General features: G+C 34.0%; 3 protein-coding genes across 3 annotated transcripts; 1 reads left to right on the top strand and 2 right to left on the bottom strand.

The window, feature by feature from the left end:
- Positions 1–10,122: 10,122 nt before the first annotated feature.
- LOC11411237 (importin-5) lies at positions 10,123–15,492 on the top strand. Its single transcript, XM_024779344.2, has 10 exons — positions 10,123–11,421; positions 12,755–12,958; positions 13,451–13,609; positions 13,882–13,964; positions 14,056–14,122; positions 14,206–14,272; positions 14,363–14,493; positions 14,891–14,982; positions 15,073–15,139; positions 15,271–15,492. The coding sequence occupies exons 1-10, from the start codon at positions 10,123–10,125 to the stop codon at positions 15,436–15,438; spliced, it is 2,337 nt and encodes a 778-aa protein (XP_024635112.2). The 3' UTR covers positions 15,439–15,492.
- A 122-nt stretch (positions 15,493–15,614) lies between these two features.
- Positions 15,615–17,317, bottom strand: LOC11406736 (uncharacterized oxidoreductase At4g09670). Its single transcript, XM_003600622.3, has 2 exons — positions 16,737–17,317; positions 15,615–16,338 (listed from the first exon to the last, which is right to left on the bottom strand). The coding sequence occupies exons 1-2, from the start codon at positions 17,205–17,207 to the stop codon at positions 15,718–15,720; spliced, it is 1,092 nt and encodes a 363-aa protein (XP_003600670.1). The 5' UTR covers positions 17,208–17,317; the 3' UTR covers positions 15,615–15,717.
- A 1,904-nt stretch (positions 17,318–19,221) lies between these two features.
- LOC11406641 (60S ribosomal export protein NMD3) lies at positions 19,222–21,903 on the bottom strand. Its single transcript, XM_003600620.4, has 2 exons — positions 21,748–21,903; positions 19,222–20,986 (listed from the first exon to the last, which is right to left on the bottom strand). Exon 2 carries the CDS (start codon positions 20,973–20,975, stop codon positions 19,440–19,442), a length of 1,536 nt encoding a protein of 511 aa, XP_003600668.2. The 5' UTR covers positions 20,976–20,986; positions 21,748–21,903; the 3' UTR covers positions 19,222–19,439.
- Between the last annotated feature and the right edge of the window lie 3,854 nt (positions 21,904–25,757).

Raw genomic sequence — 25,757 nt, 5'->3', positions numbered from 1 at the left:
TCGGGCTTGTAATATACTTTTTGCCCCCAACATTAAAATGGTTGGTCTGATACATCATGATTTTGACTTGCATAGTGTTTCTACCTAAAAACAAATATGCGACTAAACATTTAAATGTTCAAATGTGTAGGTCACTAATATATTTTTGAGATGGATTGCCTGTTCTAGTTTTGAAACTCGCAAGGCTTATATGTTAGGTAAATATAAACTTAGATTATTTGAGTTTAACTAAAACTCTTGAAAGTATAGTGTTTAATGCATTTTTGATAAAATAATTCACTTTCTGTTTTAGCTCTTCCAAACCTACTGCACTCAATTACAGAAGGTGTAAGTGACCAACAGGATATAATAGAACTAACACAACTCATCATCCCATCTCTAATTCAAGCCCTAGAGAAGGTATTTGATCATTGTTCTTAATTTTTAATTTATGAGTTTATACCTCAACTTATTTCTTGCCATTGTGGAATACATGCAGGAAACTGATAATGATCTGTCTAAAAGAATGCTTAGGTTACTTCCAAAATGTATTCAGGTACACTAAAATTATGCAAACTATATACTTGTGTTATGTTTTGATCCTATTCTTCTCATACAAATAACACATATTTGCAGATCTCTGGCCTTTACTTCGACAGTAAACTTATCTCTGAAATGGTCAACGAGATAAACCGAACACTAAAAAAGATCGTGGAAAATGAAATAGAGAGAACACAAAATGCTGGAACCTCTGAAGCTGGAAGTGACTTTTTACCAACAGAAGAAACAATTAAGGTTATACTTTAAATTCTTTTATTTTAGTGCTTTTGATTTTAATATGTACTCTCCAGTCCCCCTGTTATAAGAAGAAATTAAATTCACTTTTTAATTCATTGAATAACTTATGTATTTAGTCTATAATATAGATCAGATACATCAGTTGTTCAATGAATCTAAAAAGTGAATTTTTTCTTATAAAAGGGACCAAAGGAAGTAACATACACTCGCTAAACATTATATGTGCACAAGTGCACAGACCAGTTGACTGTCCTTTTATTAATTGATTATGATTGCAAAGAGTTTATATCAACCAGAATACTAACTTAATAGTTTATAAATGAATTAATTATAACACATGAGTTTAAGAAATTAATTATAAATGAAGTATAAGAGAGTTTCGGCAGCTCAATTGTGTTTAAAATTCAAATTGGTATAGAGCTTAATAAGATTTAAATGTATGTTAAAATTATTTCAACATCTAATGCCAAATCATAATATTGCTTACCGACATTACATTGGCCTAGCTTGAACATGTCACAGGGGTTGTGAGTACTATCATGATCTCCATCTCCGTCCTTATATTACTCCCAACCCCGCTCCTCGCCTCAGGGAGTTTTCTCCCTTATACCCGTCCTTGCATATCCCCAAGAATCTCCCTACGTCGGTTACCCCGCAAAGGTCATACAAGAAAACCTAAATAATAGACTAAATTTAATAAATTTGAATACACACACACACACACACACACTAAAAAACTAGCATAAATGTTTATGAAAGGCTGTATAATTTTTTTTCCTTCAAAACAAGTCTCTTAGTGAGTGTTTGGTTTAGAGTTTCGAATGGCATGTGTGCGTCTACCACCCATTTCTGTCGTGATATCTGAAGCCACAAATTGTAGCAACCTCTAGGCGTCCGTCTGGCGCCTTTTTGCCGTGGAAATGAACATGACATTTAAAACTTATAAAGTCCTCTAAAAACACTATGTATAATGTTTTTCACTCTATACAGGATGCAGGTTTTTTGATAGCAACAACAATTGACTCCTTTAAAATCCGAGACGCGACATATATTGTTAGCCTCGTGACTAATGTTGCACAGTTTTTGGTATGTATATTATCATCCGTTTTTCTTTTGTGAGCTTAAACAATGGGCATACACTTTTTAACTTTAAAAAATTTCGAGAGAAATTATTATTAATTAAAGTGAGACCATGTTTATTTCTAATAAATTATTTTATCGCTTGTGCATGATCTTTAACAGCGGGATGACATGCCAGATAGAGTGATGGCTTTAGCAATTTCCATTTTTAACATCTTGGTGCCACAATTCCCAGAAAAAATTACGGGGTAAATCTAGTTTCTTTTATCAATTTTGTTTGAAATTATGGCGATAAGTACCTTGTTAATAATATATCTTCCGTCTGTGTGCTAATTGAACAGACACCATATCAAATATGTTGGAACTGCCTGTTATGCTTTAAGGAATGACTATCCTCATGCTCAGCTGGTATTTGCAAATCATTAATTTTGCTTCGTTATTTATTTATTTATGATAAATTGTGAAGATCTATTTTTGAATAATGATTCTTCCAGCATGCTACACGGGCGATTGGTATTTCTGTCAAGTTTGGAAAAGATGAAATTGGTATTTCTGTTAGTGGTAAGACATGTTTTTAAATGCACAACAATATAAACATATTTTTTTTTTTTTTAATATAATAGCAAGTAATAGGCTTTATATGCAGAGTGTCTCGCAAGACTATACGCTGTGATAGCAAAAAGACTTTCAATTAGTGAACAATCTGAAGATGTAGCAAGTTTATGTGATACGGCAGTTGCAGCTCTTGGGAAACTTTGTGAATATCATCGTGACAGTATTGATGGCCCTACGGTAATATACTAATATCTTCCTCAGAAAAAGAAAGCAGTATTTTCAAATTTTAATGCCTATTTTCATTGTCTTCAAGATTTCTATATATAGCTTTTGTAAATTGAGTGTTTAGTGCATATAGATATGCAGCAGGGTCTACTATCTTCAAGGAAAACTCTAAGTTACATAGGTGAATACATATTATATAGATACTTACAGAAATTAATGTTGTTGTTGACAGTATATATTGGTTAGATGGACCCTGAAATCTTACTGTCAAGGGCAGCTGTTATTGGACATTTTATTGGAGGATCAAAAGATAGGAGCAGAAATAAAGTGGAAAGATTGCAGTTAGAAATAATACCAAGTACCAGATAAAGAATGTAGTCAGAATTATTGCAATATTAAGTATAAAGTAGATAAAAAAATACTCGGATCTGCATCCGAAGCAGGACTACAGGGCCGGGACATTAGTTCCGTAAGTTCCCCTTATGTTTCAAATTATGAATAATATACAAAACTAATACTTTTGTCAAACTTTTAGAAAGAATTATAATACATATAATTCCTCTTAAGAATCTGTAATCTGAAAGTTCTGAATTTCTCTTAAGCATCTACTACATTTCAGTCATTACACTTACTACTGCTCACTATTATTGTTTTATATAATACAAAACAGTAGTTTTGTCTAAATGCATTATCTTGTATAGAATAGATTTTGTGCATTTTTATCGGTTTATCAACATTCCTATTGTCAACTGATGACCTCCAATGTTTACTTCTTTGCTCTTTTTTTGATCATTTGGTATTTTATTCTCATTCACGATGTTGTTAAGCAGGTGGTTCGAAACTGGTTAAGCTTTTTGCCATTAAAGCATGAGCTCAATGAAGCAAATTCTGCACATAGACTTCTTTCTAGATTGATACAAAAGTATAAATCTTTCCTAATTCTCCTTTTGACCACTTTTTGCTCTATATCGAAATTATTAGATTCATTCATACCTTGGTACACATATTGTGCTAACCAAAAGTCTGTATGCATCGATCAGGTCAGATAAGGACCTATTTGGAAGTGAAAATGGTAATCTTCCCACAATTATTTCAGTCGTACGAGAAGTAAGTAGAACCAATTTTCTTTATTTTGTTGAAATTTGGATTTATCATAATTATCTTGGTACAGTATATGTAACAATTCTTTTTTATAGATATTATCTCAACCCAACCTACTCAGAGATCAGAGAGCTATTGAACAAATGACTGAGTTCATAAACCAACATGGTGCGATGTAATCAGAGCTTAACATTTATTCAGCACATCATGACATCCACCACTGTGTATATTTGTACAGGGTACCCTTCAACTTACCCTGTAGAATTGTTAGTAAGCTGGGGATGTATACAATACTTCTTGTTCATTCATTGAATTGTAAAGTAGACATAAGAAAGGAAGATTTCAAATTCAGTCTTCCAATGGTTCAACAATATTCCCGTATATAAATAAAACAAGTGTATTACTAATACTATTGAGTCTTCTATGTTTCATGTGTTTTTTCTTCTTTTGCAAGCAATGCTTAATTACGAAACATAATTTTTGTTATATGGTTTTGTTTTTGGAGGGTAACATCAATACACTCTTTAGCATATATTTTCCAATCCCTCAAAATTGTGTGAATCATATTTATATTTTGAAAAGTAAATCATTGTTTCAGTCTTCAAAATTGTAATAATTGATTTAGTGAACATCCATTGTTTTTATTTAAAAGAATTTAGATTAGGTGTACGGTGGTGTGGCGTGCTAACATAGTTTATATGGGTGGCAAAATCAGGCACATAACAGCTTGCACCAGCAAACTGCCAGTCTGTCACACCAGCACCAGAAAACAGACAGAAACCGCATAAAAGCCAGAAAGCATGCACAACTGCACTGTCAGCCTGATAACTGCAATGAACCTTCCACCCTCTTCTCTCCTCAATCACTATAATAGGCAGTCCCTTGGATTCCAACTTCATTCATAAAACAAACATGTCGGGATTTTTAATCTTTGTAAACTCCATCTTCATGATAACACCTCCACCTCCTCCACGATCTCCTCATCCACCCTCGTGTCATTCTTAAAAATAATTCGATTTCTTGCTTGCCAAATAGCCCACATGGTTGCGTACCAAATAAGCCTTAACCCCTTTCAAATTCGCTTGTTGTTACTTTCAAAATTCTAGCACTCGAAATGAACAAAAGAGATAAAAGAGATTCCCATCCAATCCATCACCTTACTCCAGATTGCCATTGACATCTCAATGTGTAAAAAAAATGGTTGGTAGATTCCTCAAACCTATTGCACAACACACACAAACTCGATGCCTCTTTTGGTATGATGTTACGTCTTGCAAGGTTCAATCTCGTAGGAATTTGGTCTAAAAGAAGCTTCCACGAAAAGGTCACCACCTTTGATGGTGCCGGACTCCTCCAAATATTTCCAAACACTTTGTTCCTCTTGGTTTCGGTTCCCCTCCAACACAAAAATACTTTCTAACTTTTTATACACCGACTTCACCTATAAAACGCCCCCCTCCTCCAACCCCCACGCCCAACTGTTATCCTCGTCTACTCTAGTAAAGTTCTCCAAATCTTTTTATTAGAATGATGATTTAAATACATTACTCGTTAATTCCTATGATCACATTCAATTTTCAAACCACTTTTCCCTTTTTATTAGAATGATGATTGTGATACTTTCACTACCAAAAAGAATGATATTTTCTCATTCTCTTTTTTTATGATGTATATGTTCTTACTAATGTAATTACATTAATTCACTTTTAAATTTATATATTACAAATCCAATTATATTTCATTCTCTTTTTTTATAGGCACATTCCATTCTCCTTAAATTTGAAAGAATGTTTTTTACTTACATGTGTGATGCCCAACTTATACACTACACTACCATTACATTCAAATGAATTGCATGAATCAACACACTAGTAATAGATTCACAATAAAATTAAAATTAGAATTAAAAAGAAGTTTCTTTGTTTGAGATATGTGGTATGAGATATTTCTAAATAAAATTAGAATTGGAAAGTATTTGTTTCCAAGAATTTTTGTTGTTTGAAATTGGTGACTTACAAATAAATAAATTCTTCTAACTTAAAATGTCATGGTTGAGATCTCGATTAAATAGTGCCCATTTTCGGATAATAAGATTTGAGATATGATCTTCAATTCGGTAAATAACCGCTTCATTCGATCTTATTTATAAGATAAATTTAGGTCAACAAAAGTGAATATCTGATCTAAATTTTGAACTACATACATAAACTTTTGTTGATCCAAATGTGACAATTTAAGTGCAGTTTTTACATGGTCGATATGGCTATAATTAAGTAACCGCTCTTCGTTGATATTGAGGTAAGCCAACATGAAGTATCATGAAAATTTGAGAACATACATAAATAGATTTGTAATTAAAAGTGTTCTGCATCGTACGTAATGAATATTGGAGTTAAAAAAAAAAAAAAAAAAAAAATTAATGTTAAAAGTGTATGTGGTATATCTTCATAGAGACTTACATTGCCTATACAAACTTTCTCACATTTTATATACAAAAGTCAAAGTTTGAACCGAATTCAAATAGTCATATTTCTAGAAATTGAGAATAGATAGACCACAATATTTTCTTTCAACAAATTACCAAAAAAGATAGACCATGATATTTGTAGATTCGATTTGCGCAATTCAAACGCTAGGTACGTAAACCTAAAGTTTAAACATGGATGACAAAACCGATATATACAATTATCAATAATTTAAATTTCTTGTAAAAATACCATAATTAAAATTAAATATACGAAAAGAAAATATTTGTTTTGATCATATCTTTGATTGATACTCTACTTTATTTTTCATATCCTTGAGCCATGTTGGCTGTTGCCACCTTTGTCAGGTGGTACATTGATCCACAGTCCATTGATCATCTCAATGTTTGCAAAGAAAAAGCCAACTTGATTTGAAATATTCAATAAGTAAATAATAACATAGAAACACAACAATTGAAGTACGATTTTTACTTGTTCAACGTGGGTATAAGTCATTAGTCTTAATCTTGGTACCAATTTAATTAATAACCCAACATTCATGCATTGAGATTTGACACCATACATAAATCAGTTGTTAAAAGTGTTGTGGGTTGTGGCACAAGAAAACTCGTAATTAAAACTCACAATGAACCATCATAATTTAAAGATTTGGTAAAAAGACCATAACTAAAATTAAAAATAATTAAGAAAAAAAAAATAATTGTTTCATCAAACTTCTTTATGGTGAAGATAAGAGACCTCACACCCATTATTATATCTTTGACTGATACTTTACTTTGTTTTTCATGTCCTTGAGTCATATTGCCATTAATTTTCAATCCATTTGGTAATTTTTAATTGAGAATTTGATTTGAGTTATTTAATAAGAAAAATAAATAAATATACATAAAAGCATAAATTAAGTGAGATTTTTACTTGTTCAATGTGTGTATAGGTTGTCGGTTTCAATTGATATTGCATTAAGCCAACATGCAAATATAGATCATAACGTTAACGAATGGTTCGTCCAGCATTAGGCATGGCAACAAAACTCATACCCGTGGTTACCCGCCCGAACCAAACCCAATTTGACGGGTTTTCTCCGTTTTGACTGGGTTTGGGTATGGGTATGGGTTTTTCCCGATCTCGAAACACGGGTATGGGACGGGTAACGGGTATATAGGTACCCAGCCCGAACCCATACCCAAACCCGTCCCAGATGTAAAAAACTACTTTATGTTGATATGTTATGTTATTTTGTTTGATAATTGTCATGTTAATAAAAACTACCATTAATATTTAAAAGATCAACTAAATAATTTTGTTTAACAAATGTGAAAGTGAGCTTATTGTTGGATAATGTATTACAACATTGCTCTTGGAGATGCAAAAAAACTTATATTTTTTATTAAAAAAATTATTCAATGCGGGGACGGGGGTCGGGGCAGGGATACCCGAACCCGTCGGGGACGGGGATGGGATTCAATTTCTCATCCCCGTTGGGTATGGATAGGGTAACGGGTAAGTATATGAGAATCGGGTATGAGGACGGAGAAGGTAAAACCCGTCCCCACCCCGCCCATTGCCATGCCTATCCAGCATTATGTAACATTGAGACTGTATACAGATCAATCATTAGAAACGTGTGTGACACAATAAAACGAACATGTTCTTACACATGTGTGCCACATATGACATTAAACATTGTTCAGTGTACGTACACCATAATAGATAGACCACGACAGAGACTCATTTCGTGTAGTTAAACTCTAGAAAACCTTAGTATGTAGCAAACCCTAATGACATAAATAGTGCAAACAACCATATAGTTTAAATTTGTTGTAAAAATTTCATAAATTAAAAATGACAAAAAAAAAAAAAACAATATTGTTTTATAAAAAAAATAGAATAATTCGAAAAAAAGACATGTTTTTTGCAAAAAATAATTTGTCAATACACATAGTTGGAGTTGAGATTTTCTTCATTTCCCCGGTGAAATGTAGGTGTCCATTGCTATAATTTTGATAAACATAAATGACTAGAGGTGTTCGTGGTTCGGTTTGGATCGGTTTTGAGGTAAAATATCATCCGATCCAAAATAAAAATCACACGTGGTTCGGTTCAGTTTGGATGACTATTCTAAAAAAATATGAATCGACCCGATCCAAATATAAACGGTTTAATTTGGATCGGTTTTTGGATATCCAAAATGAAAAAAATATTTTTTTTATTTACTTTTTTTACGAATATAATTTTTTTATAAATTTTAATATTACACAAACACGGTAAAATAATAGGAATGAAGCAAAATATATTAAAAAATCAGTAAAGTAATTATAATATAGAATAAATTAGTGCAATATATAAGATTAAAAACCAACAAGCAACATAATAATGCAATATTATATATATATACTAATAAAAGAATAAATAAGTATTAATATTTACTTTTGCGGTTCGGTTCGGTTCGGTTCAATTTTGAGAAAGTGATCCGAAATCCGTTCCTAGCGGTTTTTACAAAACAACATCCAAATGCATCCAAAAATATTCAGTTTTTGACGGTTTTTTTTTTTTTTATCGGTTTGCAGTTTTTTTTTGGATTGGTTTAGATTTGAACACCATTGTAAATGACAAATGCATATATGTTTTGAGTTATGACATTATATCGACATTTATACACTAAGGGTTTGTTTGGTGCGCATAATAGAGAGACGATATCCTGCTTAAATCTTTTGTTTTGTGCACCTATAGGAAAGGATAAAATAAACCTATTAGTTATCCTATCTTATTGTCTCTTTGTTATTCTTATCATAAGCTTTTAGTGGGTTAACAACCCGATAAGAAAGCTATGAACTATTCACTAGTTTCTCTCTTGCGACCAAACCGAATCTTATAAGTTTCTCTCTTCTTCATCTCTCCAAATCCATCGACTTCATGCCTCTCCAATCGACGCCACTTCTAATTCATCTTTTCAAATTTGATTATCTTTCATATTCACAAAACCATAAAAGCCTCTCAATTTCATCTTTTTTTATTGTTTATTTTAAAGCTTGTTAATTCCCGGTTTTGGTTTGGACTCAATTCATTTATTCTGATGCATCATCGATCAAGGATTTCACACCCTTTTTTTTGTATTAAGTTTTTTTTTTGTTGAATTGAAGTATGGTTTTCTTTTGAACATGGCGAACAATTTGGGAATTCCGCTTAAGACATATTGATTTTTTTAAATTTTTTCTAGGGGCATTTCGCCGTCGAAGATGATATCCAATTCATCTTTAAATTGTGCGGCTCTAGGTTTTTCAATTAGTTGTTGATGGATTTCACCTTTTCAGCATTTTTTATTATTGTCCAAAAAAATATTTTTTTTTATTACTCTTATCTTATTTTTATCGTGTGCATCAAACACATAATATGATAAATTGTCTATCATATCATATTCTTATCCATCATCTTATCATATCCTAAATTTATAGTGTTGGACACCTCCATCTTTTGAGAAATAAACCCTGATTGTTGATATTAAAGGCATGTGTGGGTGAGCAAGATTTGTGATTGGAGTTGAACAGGGCTATGAAAGTAACAACGATTTTAGTGTCATCGAATCATACTTGAGAGTCCAAGGATTGTTAGTGTTATTTATTACTATCCTTTTTCTCTTTCAGCCGCCATATATAACACACCCTTGTATCTCATGTATTTTTTGTAATCCAATCTTTGTTTTCTTTCTTCCTTTCTTTCTTTATAGTATCTAGCAAGAACAAGATAGAAAATCACCCTCCCTCACTCTATCCCTCTCTCTCTCTCTCTCTATGTGTGTCTCTCGCATGATCATTCATTCACTCACGATAGTTACACCAAAATAAACAACATATCATCAAGAACAAACCCTAAATCCAATTGCACTCATCACATTCTCACAATGGAATCTGAATTCCCATTAGAATTACAATCCGAAACCTTCAAGATTCTAAGTTCCAACGATGACAAAGCCATGGAAACTCTCTTCTCTCACCTTTACCCTAACCCTACTCAACACCAAAACCATGAACAACAACAAAACCGATCAAAATCACTCACATTCCTTCAATGTTGCAAACACCACCACCCTGATCTCCTCATGATCAAACTCTTTTTCCTTCTAACCTCATCCCCAGAAATCCCTACTCGCACAAACGCTGCACGCGCTCTTGTTTTTGTCAAACCCTCTCATCTTTGGCCTAAACTCCGTCCTCAGGCCCAAGCCCGTCTCCAGGCCCATTTCCTTAAATTCATAACCGAAGAAAAATCAGTCCACGTTCTTAGACTTGCGTCACTTGTCTTAGCCGAAACCATTTCAGTTATTTATCAAAACCATCAACACTGGCAAGAAATTCTCGAATTTCTCTTCTCCTCGGTTAATTCAACCGAAGAGAAGCTTCGAGAATTTTCCTTTTTAGTCTTCGCCTCACTGTCAAATGACTGTTGTTTAATCCTCTCCAAATCTCTACACGACCGTGTTAAAGTACTTCACTCGTCGTTCATTGGTTCACTTGCTGATTCACGAAACCCTAACGTTCAAGTTGCATCATTTGGTGCAGTGGTGAGCCTGATTCGTTTGTTTTCAGATCCATCACTTTTTCACGAACTACTTCGAGCCATGATGGTCGGTGTATTTTCACTCTTGCAAGGATATGAAAGAAGCTACTTCAAAAGCGCTTTTGCAGAGTTGGTTAAGCTTGTGTCTGCTGAACCTCTTCTTGTGAAGCCTTACATGAGTGATATGGTCTTAGATGCACTTCAGATCGCGGAGAATAGCGGTGTTAGCGATGAAACTCATCGTTTGGCTTTTGAATTGGTGCTTGCGATGACTGAGTTGAAGGAATGTGAACAGATGCTGATGTCTTTGCCTCATGAGACTTTGGTTAGGTTATTTATCATTCCGATGAAGTCGTTGGTTTTGTCTGTTAAAGAGGACGGTAATGGTGCTGGTTTTGGTGATTGTGGATCGGAAGAAGAAAAAAGAAAAGGTGTAGATGGTGAGAATGAAAAGGTTGATGATGTGTATGAATTTGGAATCAAGTGTTTGAAGAAGCTTTGTGTTGCATTTGGAGGGGACAAAGTTTTGGCTGTTGCTCATGAACTGTTGACTAAATATTACTTGGATTCAGCTGACTGGAAAATGCGACATGCAGGAATTACATTGCTCACTGTGATTTCCAAAGAGTTTTCTGATGAAATGGTGACTTCATCATAGCTATAATCTCTTGTTCTTTCATTAACATCTTTCATGCATATGATATTGATACTATGCTACTAACTATAGTTCTTGGACTAACACATACACCATTTTATGCCTAGTTCTTGCCCTAACACATACATAATTTCTTGCACTAGCATTTGTTAGGGAATATATAGAGGACTAAGTTTATATTTTGATTTATACTTGAGATTTTTTTTTATAAAACATAAAAATAATAATTTTATAGATGATCATGTAACATTTTATAACACTTGATTATTATTTTTTTGAAATGTTTTAATAGAAAATAAGTTCTCACCCCCCTTCTCTTAATAAATCCTCCATTCAAACACACTCTTCTAAGAAAGGGAAAGGATTAAAAGGGGTGTTGTTGGTTTGGCATAGGATGGCGTGGCAAATTTGAAAGGCTAGAAATAACTACATTTTTTGTTCAAAAGGTGTCTGAAGGGCTTGAGGTTGTGAACTGGATAAAGAGTTTATCTTGGAATTGGTTTTTGGGAAGAAAGTCGGGATCCCCGTGTCTTTTATGAATGGTTTTCCTGCGTTTTCGATTGTTTGTTAAGGTGGTTTTGACATTTTTTGTATAATCCTCGATATTTTATGATGTCAATTTATATTTTGTTATGTCTTTTTTATGAATGGTTTTTCCGCGTTTTCGATTGTTTGTTAAGGTAGGTTTGACAGTTTTTGTATAATCCTTGATATTTTATGATGTTAATTTATATTTTATTTGCATATTATTATCTATAACTTATCTTAAAAATCTCTTATTTTCTTTTTGAAATGCCATATCCATCTCATTACCAATTCATTATCCCTTAAAAATATCTTCAACCCTTTAAAATTCATTCTAAATCTATGATATAAAGAGGAATATATTAAAAAGCAGTGTTGCATCCACTACGTTGAGGCATTGCACCGTAGACTTTTTCATAATTTATAAATAAATATATAAAACACAGTTAGTGTTCTCAATCACATATTGCATAAATAGTGATTTGATCAAATTTTGTCACACAATAGTGTTATAGCGCCGCCATAGCCGCTATTTGACAACTTGCTGTATTAAAATATCATATCACGAAACAATAGTGATTTGTTCAAAATCTGCTATGCTATATAGGTACTATTTAACAACATTGAACACGAATACCATAATGGAAATTAGAAATTGTGGTCGTATCAATAGATGAATAGTATTTTCACTTATTGACATTCAAGCACCTTGATGAAATTCTACTTTATTTTTGTGGTTTGATAAGATTTGAAGATGGTGATTCTCCCTCAATGTGTATCATATACATTTGTGCAGGTATTGATGGATAACTTTCTAGGGGAAATGGTAACCAAAACTTTGAAGTTATTCCAAGACTCTCATGTTCAAGTTCGGTTGGCTGCTTTTACTTTGATGGAGATGCCTATAAACTTTGTCCAAGCGGCTCAACTTCTTTATCATCATAGGTTTATGCATGCCTTCTCCATTGCACTTGGCAGTGATGAGGACAATAAAGTGAAGGTAGTATATATATGTTAACTGACTAATTTCATGCAAAACCTGTTTTTTCCTTAGTCTAGAACTTCCATATAGTCCAGGCATAGTTTCTTCAACTCGAACATATATATTTGCTTTGTTTACCTTGTCGTTTCCTTAATCTTGAATGTTGTCAATCGCGGATTGTGAAAAATAACGGTTTGTTTAGATTCTATTACACAATAGTGCTATAGCTGTGACCGCGTTTTGACAATATTTTATACTAAATAACGTATTGCATTGTAGAACAATGGTGACTTGTTTAAATTCCGCTACACTATTGCATTTTAGAACAATAGCGATTTGTTTAAATTCCTCTACACTACCATTATTTCACAACATATATTTGAACTTGGAAGCATGAACAATGTCTAGATGTGTTTACTTATTTCCATTCCTATCCCTTCTTCATTATTTACAATTCACTCACGGAAAAACAATATTCATGTTATTATCAACATTGTATGTCTTCTGTAGCACATTTTTAATGTCTTTAAATTTGAAAATGGTGTGTTGCTTTTCAAGGAACAAGCTGCCTCAGCAATGTTGTTCTTTCTAAAGAACACTCTTCCTGATAGCTTAGCATTATACGAGTATGCGGATATTTTAATGAAGAAATTGTTATCAATGATTCAGGTAAAATGATTCTCTTACAATATGTTCGATTTCAGTATCCGTGGAAAAGTGATCACATTTGATTTCATTATCCATAGGAATGTTGTCACTATTATTATATGTTCAGTCCACAATCTGCAATTGCGGCCGCAGTATAACAGTTTTACATGTGTCTGCAATGACATCACTATCGCAATTGCAGCTGCATTAGCTTCATTTTCCGCTTTCTTTGTAAAGTTTTGATTTGAACTTGCCATTATGACTGATAATATTTTTCTGCTTTCTGCTTTCAGGATAAAAGAAGTGCTAAGCAAAGAAGGATTGCTTTGTTAACTTTTAACATAGTTGTACAACGTTGTAATCAAGTAGCTCACAAGTATCTTCCTCTTCTTGTATCTTTAAAAACATGTTTATCACCAATATCATATTAATAGATGATGATACATTAAAAGTTTGTTTTTTGGTAGGTATTTTGCAATTTATCTTCCAAACTTAGTGGAAGCATGCAGTGACAAAGATTCTGAAATCAAAGAGGTTTCTTATCTTTTTGCGACCTCGGTGTCATTCTTAATACAGTTATTGTATATCATTATTTAATGATTTTGCCCCTTTTTCAGGAAGCAGCAAGGGGAATTCGAATTTGTGCTGAGTTTGGGACACCAACTTTTAAGCCTTTTATCAATAGTATGTTGTTTGCTCTGTAATTCTTCCATTGTATTATCAATAGTGAATAGTTTCACAACTAAATTATTATTATTATTTTGTGGTTTTCAGTGATATTGTCAGAACTCAATATTTTAATCAAAGATCCAAACCGATCAGAGAATGCAAAAGCATGTGATATTGCAGTTTCTGCTATAGGAAGAATTTGTGAATTCCATCGCGATTGCATTGATGGCTCTATGGTAACATTTCCCTTCTAATGTCTATTGGTGTATGGATCATCATCTGATTATTCTATATAGATTTCACCATGGTATTAAATCGTGGTTGCAGTAATGCTGCACCTTTATATTGTGGACAAAATGCGGACAAATGTGACCTATGTGGTCAAAACTGCGGTTGCATTGTTGATATGTAGACCTCAAAATCTTTGATATTGAGGCTGCGATTATGGTTGCGGACCGCAATTTAAAACCATGGATTTCCTGCTGTCTACTACTAATTTTATTGATTACTGCTGTCAACTACTAACTTTAGTGTCTATATCTAAATTTCATCAACTTGTATGTACTCAATATTCCACTTGGTTACAACAGTTGCAAAATCGTGCAATTTTTTATACTCATTTCATTCTTGCAGTTTATCCCTGCTTGGTTAAGTTTCTTGCCACTTAAAGAAGATTTGGTTGAAGCAAAAATTATGCATGAACAGCTCTGTTCAATGGTTGCAAGGTAGGAAAGTTCAAAAGAATCTTTTTGAATTATTAAGTTTTCAGAATAACATGCAAGTTTATTAACACGAATGATTTATTTGCTTTTCAGATTAGATAGAGATCTTTTAGGAGCTGGTAATCAAAATCTTGTTAAGATTATTGCAGTGTTACTTGAAGTGAGTTATTCACCAGCATAATCCTATTTGTCTGAGTTATTTCTTTATCTTTTGTGCGGATTTCTTATGATAAAATTTTATTAATTATAATGAATATTGATAACTATATATGCTAACATTTTTTTCTTCAGGTAATTGAGAAGGGTGACAAATTGGCTACAGCACAAACAATCAACCAGATGAATAATTTGCTGAGACAGTTTGGGAAGACCATACCTCCTAGTGCATTTGAGAAAATTTTAATGTCTTTGAGTGCTCAACAACGGGAATTATTATTGCCGTTTGTATCATCATTCTAATACAAATGTATGTATATACCAGTACATTAAGTCGTGCTATACCTCTGGTCCGAAAAAAAAAAGAAAAAAAAAGGTCATACTAAACTTAAGTTCTAGAACCCCCGCAACCAAAGGGACATAATTGTTGTTATCTATTGTCGTCTTGTACTCAATATATATTTCTGTGGATTATATGATTTTGTCAAACTAACTACAGATCCAAACACAAACTTAGTTATTTTATCAAATTTTATCCGGATACATATCTATATATTGTGCATGATGTTGTAAACTACCTAGCTATAAGGAAACAGGTTTGCAGCCAAGCTCTAAAGACTTTTTCACAGCATCAACTACCAATTGAGTCTTTCTACTAATTTCTGGCCATTTTATAGAAGGCTGAGAGCCACTATCTCTAATACTTGCAACAAGCATAGCAAACTCTTGTACCATCAAAGCTTCTTGAGGGAGCTTGTTGACAACATGAACTTCCTCTGGTCTCACATTCCATCCAATGTGAAGATCAACAAACTTTGCACCAAATGTGAAGTCAAATGAAGCACTAGTCTCCTTGTATGGGATTATGAAGTCCTTAAGATGCATAGACCCATTGGAACCACTTATAGATAAGTCCATGGACGTGTGAGAATGAAATGAGCAGTGAATATTTGCAACTGTTTGATTTGGTTGGTCCCATTGCAAAGAAGTTGTGATCGACAATATGACTCCGGCCATGTTTCGGGTGACATCGGGAAGGGCGGTGACGGTGGTTGGTAGCTTGTAGCCCTTTGCCCATAAGGATGCACCAATGCAGTACCATGCTAAGTCACCAAGTGCACCAAGAGCATCCAACTCTGGTTTTACTCTAATGTTATTCTCCAAGAATTCTTGAGTTGTTGGCATTGTTGATGTGCTATGGATCTTCAATACACAACGTTATGCAAAGAAAATGGTTACACGTTATAAAAGAAATCTAGCACAAAAACTAATATTAAAGTATAAATTACTTTATTATGAGTAGAATCAAACTCAATATCTCGAAATTTATGACACGCATACACACTACGCATCAACCACTTGCGCTAGACCTCAATGCTAGTGACGGATTGTTAACTAAACTTATGATTATCATTCCAACTCTTATGTTATTCTCCCCAAACCACCGAATTACTTTTTTTTCCCCTAAATATTTGATGCTAAACCCAATCCCGTTGGTATTCCAAATTTACCTAAATACTTGTAGTATAATGGTAAAAATGAAATAGCCCTTATAAAAAGAATTAAGAGTTTTTTCTTTAAAAAATATATAAGATACTTACAAATTGAACGGGTCCAATACCATCGGAATTAGAAAGATCAAGCAAGTGTTTCATGTTCGAAGTCCTAGGGTGATGCAACCACATACAACCATCCATAAACTGCACGCCATTGGCCTCACAAGCTTCTAAGATCAAATCAAGCTCTGCCACATCAAGTGCTGCCGGCTTCTCCACCAACACATGCTTCTTCTTATTCGCAGCAGCAACCGCCCACCTCACGTGCAGACTCGTTGGGAGAGGAATGTACACTGCATCCACACCTGAATCTTCCACAACCTCATCATAGCTACCATAGATTCTTACGCTGGCTGGTAAACTGTTTTCGACTGCAAATTTTGCTGCCTTTGATATGGAGCGGCTTCCTATGGCGGAGATGGTGGCGTTGGGAGTGAGAGTAATGGCTCTGGCTAATTTTCTGGCGATGGTGGCGCAGCCTAGGATGCCAAAACGCACTGTATCTTTCTCCGTCATTTTTATGGATAGTAAGGTATTGCAAAAAAGCTAGCTAGCGAGTAAGAACCATGCATATTGTTCTTGTGGATAGGACTCATTAAACAACTACCAACAAATCGTGTGGTGGGAGCAATTTTTTAAAAGCATTGTTAAATAGTAGTTTTTACTACTTTAACATGAAATTTAAATTTGAGGGTTTTGATTTTTAAATAGATCTTTTTTAAAAGTATTCAAAAATATATATTTATTTTAGGGACGCAATAGTATATACAATGAATATTCTGGAAGGGAATGAATATTCTTTACTCACGTAGCCTTTTTGGGATCATACAATATATTTCTCAAATAGTCTCTAGATTAAGTAAAACAAGATGTTCAGTGTGACGTTAATTTGTTTGTAAACTATGCTACAAGCTTGAAACCCTGTGCATTGATGAGTTCAAACATTTCATGACTGATGAATATATTTTTTGAAGGATGGCCGATGAATATTGATTTGTGAATATCTAAGACATGCATTTAGCATATAGCAATTGAATCTCAAAAGACTCAGAAATCCATTGGAATTAACAGAAACCTCAAAGGTATCATACACACATAATTTGTACATCGTCTATGGAATCATTTGAAACTTGAAAATGAGAGCTAGATATCGTTCGAAAACAGAGGATTGAAGAGAAGGGTCCACAGGATAAAGAGAGATTATTGGTATGGTATACCAAGAGGATCCATGCATTAACTTCTACATAATTGATGCTAGGGTTGGACATCGGTCGATTTCGGTCAAAAATCGGTCCTGAAACCTCAATCCAACGAAGCCCACGATTGGAAATCATGGATCCATTTCCGCCCAAATTATCTCTCGGTTTCGGTTAAGTTGGATTAAGCGGGTGTACGGGTGGGTTTCGTCAGTTCTTTGTGGGAAGAAATTCAGACAAACTTCAAAATTTAAGAAACACTGCAAACGATTAAAACGATTCGTAACAGAGAAATCAAGGAGACAAGTAAAGAAAAAGAAAATTGATAGTTGCAGAATCATCAAAGAACTAAGCTGTAAAAAATTTAATCACATGATCAAAGGGGTTAAAAGAATTGTTGTTGCTGGGTTTATTAAGAATGAAGAGATGATGAGGGAAAGTTGCAGAATGCATAATGGGGTAGCTAGACAAAGAGATGAAGAAGGAGAGAGAATTTGATGGATTGGAATAGGAAAGTAGTAATTTTTTGAGAGAAATAGTTGTATACGGCTAGCTAAAGAGAGAGTAGGAAGCCTCGTGCAGTGTGCCAAATGATAGACTCAATGACATTAAATAAAATACATTAATATTTTGGGTTGTATACTCATGCATTTGTCGGACGGATTCGGACTTCGTTGGGTTAAATGAGCCCAACCAAAACCGACCACCATAAACCCATGTCTTTCAAACCGCTCAACCCGGTTCATCCGCTCAACCCGAACCAACATGCTTCGGGCCATGCGGTTCGGACAGTTTGGGTCGGTTAATGTGTTTTTGTTCAGCCCTAATTGATGCATTAACATTTTTTGATTAAACAAATGGTAGTATCTTTGTTTTCTCTGATTATTATCTATTTTTTGCAACGTAATGAGAAAAAAAAATCATAAACTAGATTATAGATGTAACTTGATGCAGACAGCACAACTTGAATTAAACATTGCATGTTAAAAATGGTTGCACAAGTAGTTAAAGATTAATCGATTAGTAATCAGGCTAAAGATTATCGAGGTAGGTAATCCTCCAGTCTTTTAATTTCAGAAACAAAAGCATAAATTATTCAAAACTAAATACTACAAAACAAGTACACTTTATAAACACAACCAGAGCAAATAAGTATAGTCTTTTACTGTGATTTGAACAAGTTTGCTGCCTGTGTTCTTGCCTGACAAGAATGGTTTCCCTTACCACGACCAGTGACCTTGAAAGTAAAATGGTTGGAGGCATATCTCTGAGGAATGAAAAAAACTCAACATCAAGAAAATCATTGGTTTCTATGGAAGATTGATAAAAGAGAGTTAACAGCAAACCCAAAATAATAATATGTATTATTACTATATCTGAATAACAACCACATATCATTCTCCTTCAAAAAACCACATATCATTCTTGCAGCATAAAAACATAACCAGAGATTGAAAATTAAAACAGCACAAACAAAAAGAGAGTACCCTTGCATCAACAAAACTAAGATTCAACATATAAATTTCTATTTTAGGATAGAAGTGACTTATGTTTATTCTGCCATGTTATCCTCGCCATCGTCACCCTCACCCTCACTCAGGTCAAGATCTTCAAGCCCAGTTAGCAACTCATCCCATGGAACAGAAGGCGCCTCTTCACCATCGGTCACAGATGCCACCTCTGATGGCTGATAGTCTTTATTTTGGTATAATGATATGTTGAACCGCAATTCAGGGTTTTCTTCTAGCTCTTTCAAGAAAAGTTCATATTCTGCACTTCTCTTATCTTCATTAACTTTAATCTTATCATCAGCCTCCATGGGAATTCGTTTAAGCTTAAATGAACGAGTCTTGCGTTTCTCTGGATAGCTCTTCTTTATCAAAACCACTTCCGGAATATTTCCTTTGTACCTGTCCAATTCCATGTCATTACTGTTCGCAGCATACAAATCATAACCAAGAGCATTGTCACCAGGCTTTAAAAGATGGCCCAGATGAGTTCTGATAGAAAACATCGTGTCATTCTTTCCAAAGTCAGACACACGGGCCACTTGAGCATCAGCTAAAGCATATTTCGTGCCACCGACATTAACCTCAGATGAAACAACTTCCACATCCAACACTATATACTCCACCAACTGTCTGCTAGTAAGTAAAGACTTGAAGGATGTCCTCCAATACTGCTCAGCATCCAAGAAACCAAACTTCAAGGTAAGTGGATCAAGCAAAGCAATGCTGTTAGTAACCTTCGTGCAAATCACAATAGGACCAATATTTCCCAAAATTGCAGCAGCTTTAGGAGGCAAACAAATTAAATCCTCACGACAAATGGGGCTGATTTCCACAGAAAATGTGTACTTATAATTGTAGTTGTTACTCTTCGAATCATGAGAAACAAGTTGCTTATCACTGCGACTCTTAACAGGGGCTACTTTCCCTACAAATTCAACAAACTTGATACCATGACTTCGATTAGAGAAATAGAAGTCGATACCATGATCCATCTGTTTGATTCTGATAGCACGAGCAGCAGCACCATGCCTTAGAATTAGCTGCTCCAAATAGTAAAAAGTACGCCTATGAGAGACATGTTGCCTGAGTTGCACAGCAGCAATCCACTGATCAGGGTTAGCTGCAACCCTAGAGCAAGATTCACACATGTGATCCTGTTGAACATACTCAACAGGGTACGACTGTTCGAGAATTGCGCCGTGATAAACTTCCTTCTGGACACTAACCTTGACTTTAACCCTCTTGGAATGTGGCTCTGTCCAAATAAACTCAGCATTTACTAACTTTGCCTTATTGATATTCATATTCTTCTGCAATTTTTTCAAGCAAAATGTCAACAGCTCCTTTGATTCTAACTGCAGTTTGACCCAAGTTCTCGGTGGCTGCAAGTAACTTTCACACTCAGGGCAATGAACAAGCACCAGACGCTTCAGTAACCCTTCCGTGATATCAACTTCTGAGCGCAAACACTTCACACACATATTGGCTGCATTTGGTTGCATACGAATCCCACATTTGCAACACAAAACACTGCCAATTGTTTGGTGAACCTTGAACATACCGGCTTCTTGTGCCATCTTGAATATACCTGACATGATAAGGAACAAAAAACAGTATTCCATTGTGAGAAAGTATAAAGAAGCAAAAATTAAAAATTAGATTAAAAATCATAAGCCTGCTTCAATAAAAGAAGAAAGCGTGCATAAGATTTACATACAGAAACACAAAACTAACTGAAATCAATATTTAGTTTATTTCAATATAATTAACTTAGGTCCTGTTTGGATAAACAGCTTAATGTACAGCTCATGCATAAGTGCTTTCTTATGTATATAGGGTCTGTTTGGATTGGCTTATTTTTTAGCTTATGCAAATAAATAAGCTTTTATGTTTCTCATTAACGAAAATTGTATCTTCATAAGCTGTTTTTTCATAAATTATCTTGAAAAGCTTATGAATAATACATAAAAGCTTATTTATTCCTATAAGTTGTTTTGCATAAGCTCAAAAATAAGTCAATCCAAACAGGCCCATAAGCTATTTCTATAACAAAGAATAAAGTAAAGTGAATATTGTTTTGATATACGTTATAAGATGTTTTCATAAGCTGCATCGGAGAGTTGACGAAAATAAGCGGAAAACACGTTGTGAACAACAACGCATAAGCTAATTTCATAAGTTCTGCCAAACAGTATCACAATAAGCTAAGATAAACCAATCCAAACAAGTCCTTATTACAAAATACCTAGATTACAGCGGATTCATCTATCATTTCTAAGTTTTCATGATTTTGAACATGGGTGGAAACCGAAATAAAAGAAAAAATGAAAACGATTACGAGTTTCTAACCGTTTCTGGCGATCGTAGATTAACTGTGATTGCGTTATCCGGACGGTGGAGTTCGGCGCGATTCCAATTTGGTACTGCGAGGCAAAGCGGTGCGAAACCAGCTTTGTATGAAGTTGCTGAGTTTTGTTGAATTAGGGTTTTAAATGGCGAAAATGGTTTTTGCTTTTTTTTTTTTTTGTGAATGATGAAGATGGGCTTCTTCAAAAGGATATGGTTTGGGCTTGTGATTAGAAGCCTATTTGATAGAACAATTGCTTTTATCACCTATCTAATTGCTCTCCTAAAAGACCATTATACCAGAATTACAATTAACTGCCACCAGTTTCTCAACATAAGAGCCAGCAGAAGTTAATTGCTGATGGGGATATGATGGTCTTTTACTAGCCTGGGAGAGCAATTGGGTATGTGAAAAAAGCAATTTCCATTTGATAGACCTCTTCAAAGAGAATTTCTTATCGTGTTTTTCAATTTTATCCTCATTCGAATTCTATAATTTGAAATTTAAAAACAAGCTTTGAATTATAGAATCATAGTTGTACCAGCATATGTACAGTGCTCATTCACAAAAGGTTGGTACACATTTGCTCAACTCATTAGTGTTTGATTTTTTTTACTTTGGATTTTTAGTTCAACTTCCATAATTCGAAATGAATTCTGTCAATTTGGTTTCTAAAATATGAACTGAGTTCACAGATGCAAATTGCTAATTTTATTTTCTGATTTTTTTCATCGCTTCATGTTAGCCTTTAAGCTATATGATCAAGAGTCTTCCTTTGTGAACACCCTTCTTTTGATGATCCTTTCATTGCCTCGTCCACGTGAAGAAGAAGATGCAACACTGTTATAAGACATATCTAAATGGATTTTCTCCATTGCGAGAAAAGCCTTAGAATTTTTATTTTTTTTTATAAATATTGTTGAACTAGCCATGTAAGGAGTCTTGTAGCTATCATTTGCCTAACCTTGACTTGTTTGGAATTTATTTCGCGCTTAGGTATCTTGTTTTGGATGATATTAAGTGTCAACGATAAGGTGTTACGTTTTGGATAATATTATGTATTAACACTTTGGTGTTATGTTTTAGATGCTATTATGTGATATACTGTGTTATGTTTTATTATACTATATTAAAAAATTGTATTATGTTCTATGCAATCCTAGTTCGAATTCTATAAATTGAATTAGTATTTTACGCATTTGGTTTATATAATCTTAAAACTGTCAATATATTAAAGTCTAATGTGTTGGAAAACTAGTACATACTGCAGTTCAAATTTTATAGTTTGAACTAGTAAAACAAAATATTATTTATGGTGTACATAACACATGCAATATATGTAGTCCACAACACACAAAAGCTTTTATGAATTGGTGTATTTGGCTTACTTTCACGCCATGCCATAAAACAATGAACACTTACCAATAGAAATGAACTTTAACCAACTTATAGTTTAGTACAACAGAGAGAATCTGAGTTTGTTTAGTATTAATATTGATGTTACACCATCTAATTTGAAAGTTCAACATAACCAAATGAATGTTTGTTTCAACCACGACAATATGAGAACAATATTTAGTGTTGAGTATCATTGGGCTTGAGAATATAGTTTACTCAAAAATCTAAATTAAATGTTATTTTTCAAACCATAGTACTTTTGATTTATTATTTTTGTTTTCATTGAATATAATTTCAAATCAATAGGTGAAACAACAACCTTCTTATTCGAGAGGGTTTAACAAAGTAGATAAATTCCATCTCCAATATACGATCTCATTTGTCGAATATAGAACCATAATTCCTTAGGTGAAGCTCATATTATCAACATTTTTAGCAAAAGTAAAATCAAGTCGCACTAATTAATTATTCCTTAGGCTTGTTGTGATTCATAACCAAGATTTGTTTCAAAATTGATCTTAAATTGAAAAATATTAAGAACAAAATATATTAAATAAACATAATTCGAATTGTACTACAAAGAGACATCAAAATTACATGTTTCAAACAATCTTACCATGGATTGTCATTCAATCCTAATTTAATATTTTTAGTTACTCATCGTTTCATAACTGAATACATATTCAAAGATAAAAGGATTACACAAACACAAAGTGAAGCGAATTAGCTTCAATCTTGTCTCCACGGTTGAAATATGTCACTCATGGTTTCTCTAATCACACATCTATTCCTGAGTAATTGAAATTTTGAATACCTATTTACAGGTGAAACATGCACTTTAATATGTAATTTTCGATATTGCGCATGTGCCGAGCGCATGACTTAAATTCAGCAAAATCCAGTTTTTCATCATCAGTGTGTTCAATGGCACGCATGCTTGTGCGTGCGGGGCGCACCACTTCGTTAGTTTCCACTTTTGGTAAACATCAAGGTGTGCGAGACACGTGAGTCTATGCGCGGAGCGCATAAACCAAAGATATTTTTCCATTTTTTCTTTATTTTTTATGAACTTCTCATCTTTGATACATGTTTAGGACTTGAGACAAAAAACTTCAAAAAGTATGGACTTTAAATACTCCATTGTTTAAATGTCTCATGATTTTGTAAGAAAGTTAGTTGTCGATGCCCTAATGCATGCCTTTTTTTGCAACAATAGATGAATCATGAATATGTCATGCTAAGATATTCAGTAACATTGGTGTGTGCATCAAGAGGCAGAGCAAGACTATGAGTCTCAAGATGAACATCACTTTGATTAATAGGATGACCATGATCGTTGGCAACATGAGGATGATGCGTAGAAGGAGCATCTTGTCTTTATTAGAGGCGATCATATGATCTTTTCGTCCTTAAAGACTAAATGTAGGGATGACAAAATGGGCTAGCCTTCACGTACTACCCTCATCATCATTAAACCGTTGAAAAAGGGACAATTGGACCAACTAAGGGTGTAGGGTCAAAAAATTCACCCCCATCTTGTTTTATGCTCAGTCGGGGGGTTGACATGTCAATGCTTTTTTCTCATTCAAAACATCTATTCAAAATGAAATATAACTACAATCACCTACTTTTTTGAAAACCCACATAGAAACTAATATATGCCAACTCCGTAAATAATCCCCAAAGAGTGTATGACCTTCCACCCCGTAGATGAGTCTACAATTTGACACAAACTTATCAAGTTGACAACATTTTAGACCCCACCTCCATATTTAATTTCAAGAACCTTATTTCAAAATTGTTGTTTATCACCTAAGAGTCGCCACCACCACTTATCATCAAAAACTCTCAACTCTCAAATTCATAAACCACTCACCTTATAAGGCCTACAAACGTCTTCCCACCTGACTCTTTGATCCACCCCTAATTTTGAAATCTCCCTAAAGAAAAAGTATTTGAATTTGATCTTCGGATTTCCAAACTTTGACTTCATAAAAATATAAAGTTAGAAGATAAGTGTGATAAAAAAAAACAGAATTAATAAACATTATTCCGACTCAATCTTTTTTTGGAGAACCACTAACATTGGTGAGATTATGGAACTCTCTTTGGTTCTGCAGCAATTGGCAATCTAAGGAATAAGAATGACAATGAACCCACCTTATAATTCTCAAACCGTGCAAGCATATTTTAGGAAGGAAGTTTCATCATTTACCCATGAATGTTGACTCTTTGAGAAGTTCACCTTTAACTCCAAGGCAATGTCAAACCATTAAAGAGCCGCTTTTATATAGACCACACTCTTTACATACATGGATTCCCAATTGGAAGAGTATCATATGCGAATTGCAAATGCAACACAACTATATATAATCAACTTCGGATCCCAATCCATATAGGCACCATTTAAGACATGAGATTAATATTCATCCCCTCTACCACTAGAAGAAACCAAAAATATGTCAATGGGTCTTATTGTTTTAAAACACACACACATTCCTTTACAAATATTGAAAGATGACTAGAAAACACACAAATCCGATCCAAGCTCACCACACAGCACTAAATCAGAACCTCCCATCATAAAGTCAAGAATACCCTAATTAACCGGCTC

Source organism: Medicago truncatula, chromosome 3 (genome assembly GCF_003473485.1).
Source record: "Medicago truncatula cultivar Jemalong A17 chromosome 3, MtrunA17r5.0-ANR, whole genome shotgun sequence".
Taxonomy (NCBI): domain Eukaryota; kingdom Viridiplantae; phylum Streptophyta; class Magnoliopsida; order Fabales; family Fabaceae; genus Medicago; species Medicago truncatula.
Note: the sequence above shows the minus strand (reverse complement) of the source record. Positions and strands in the feature narration are given on the sequence as shown.

Coding starts and splice junctions, on each gene's coding strand:
- LOC11411237 (XM_024779344.2), top strand. CDS start 10,123: ATGGAATCTGAATTCCCATTAGAATTACAATCCGAAACCTTCAAGATT. Junction 14,494..14,890: donor ATTGCATTGATGGCTCTATG/GTAACATTTCCC, acceptor TCATTCTTGCAG/TTTATCCCTGCTTGGTTAAG. Junction 14,983..15,072: donor CTCTGTTCAATGGTTGCAAG/GTAGGAAAGTTC, acceptor TTTGCTTTTCAG/ATTAGATAGAGATCTTTTAG.
- LOC11406736 (XM_003600622.3), bottom strand. CDS start 17,207: ATGACGGAGAAAGATACAGTGCGTTTTGGCATCCTAGGCTGCGCCACC. Junction 16,339..16,736: donor GTATTGGACCCGTTCAATTT/GTAAGTATCTTA, acceptor TGTGTATTGAAG/ATCCATAGCACATCAACAAT.
- LOC11406641 (XM_003600620.4), bottom strand. CDS start 20,975: ATGGCACAAGAAGCCGGTATGTTCAAGGTTCACCAAACAATTGGCAGT.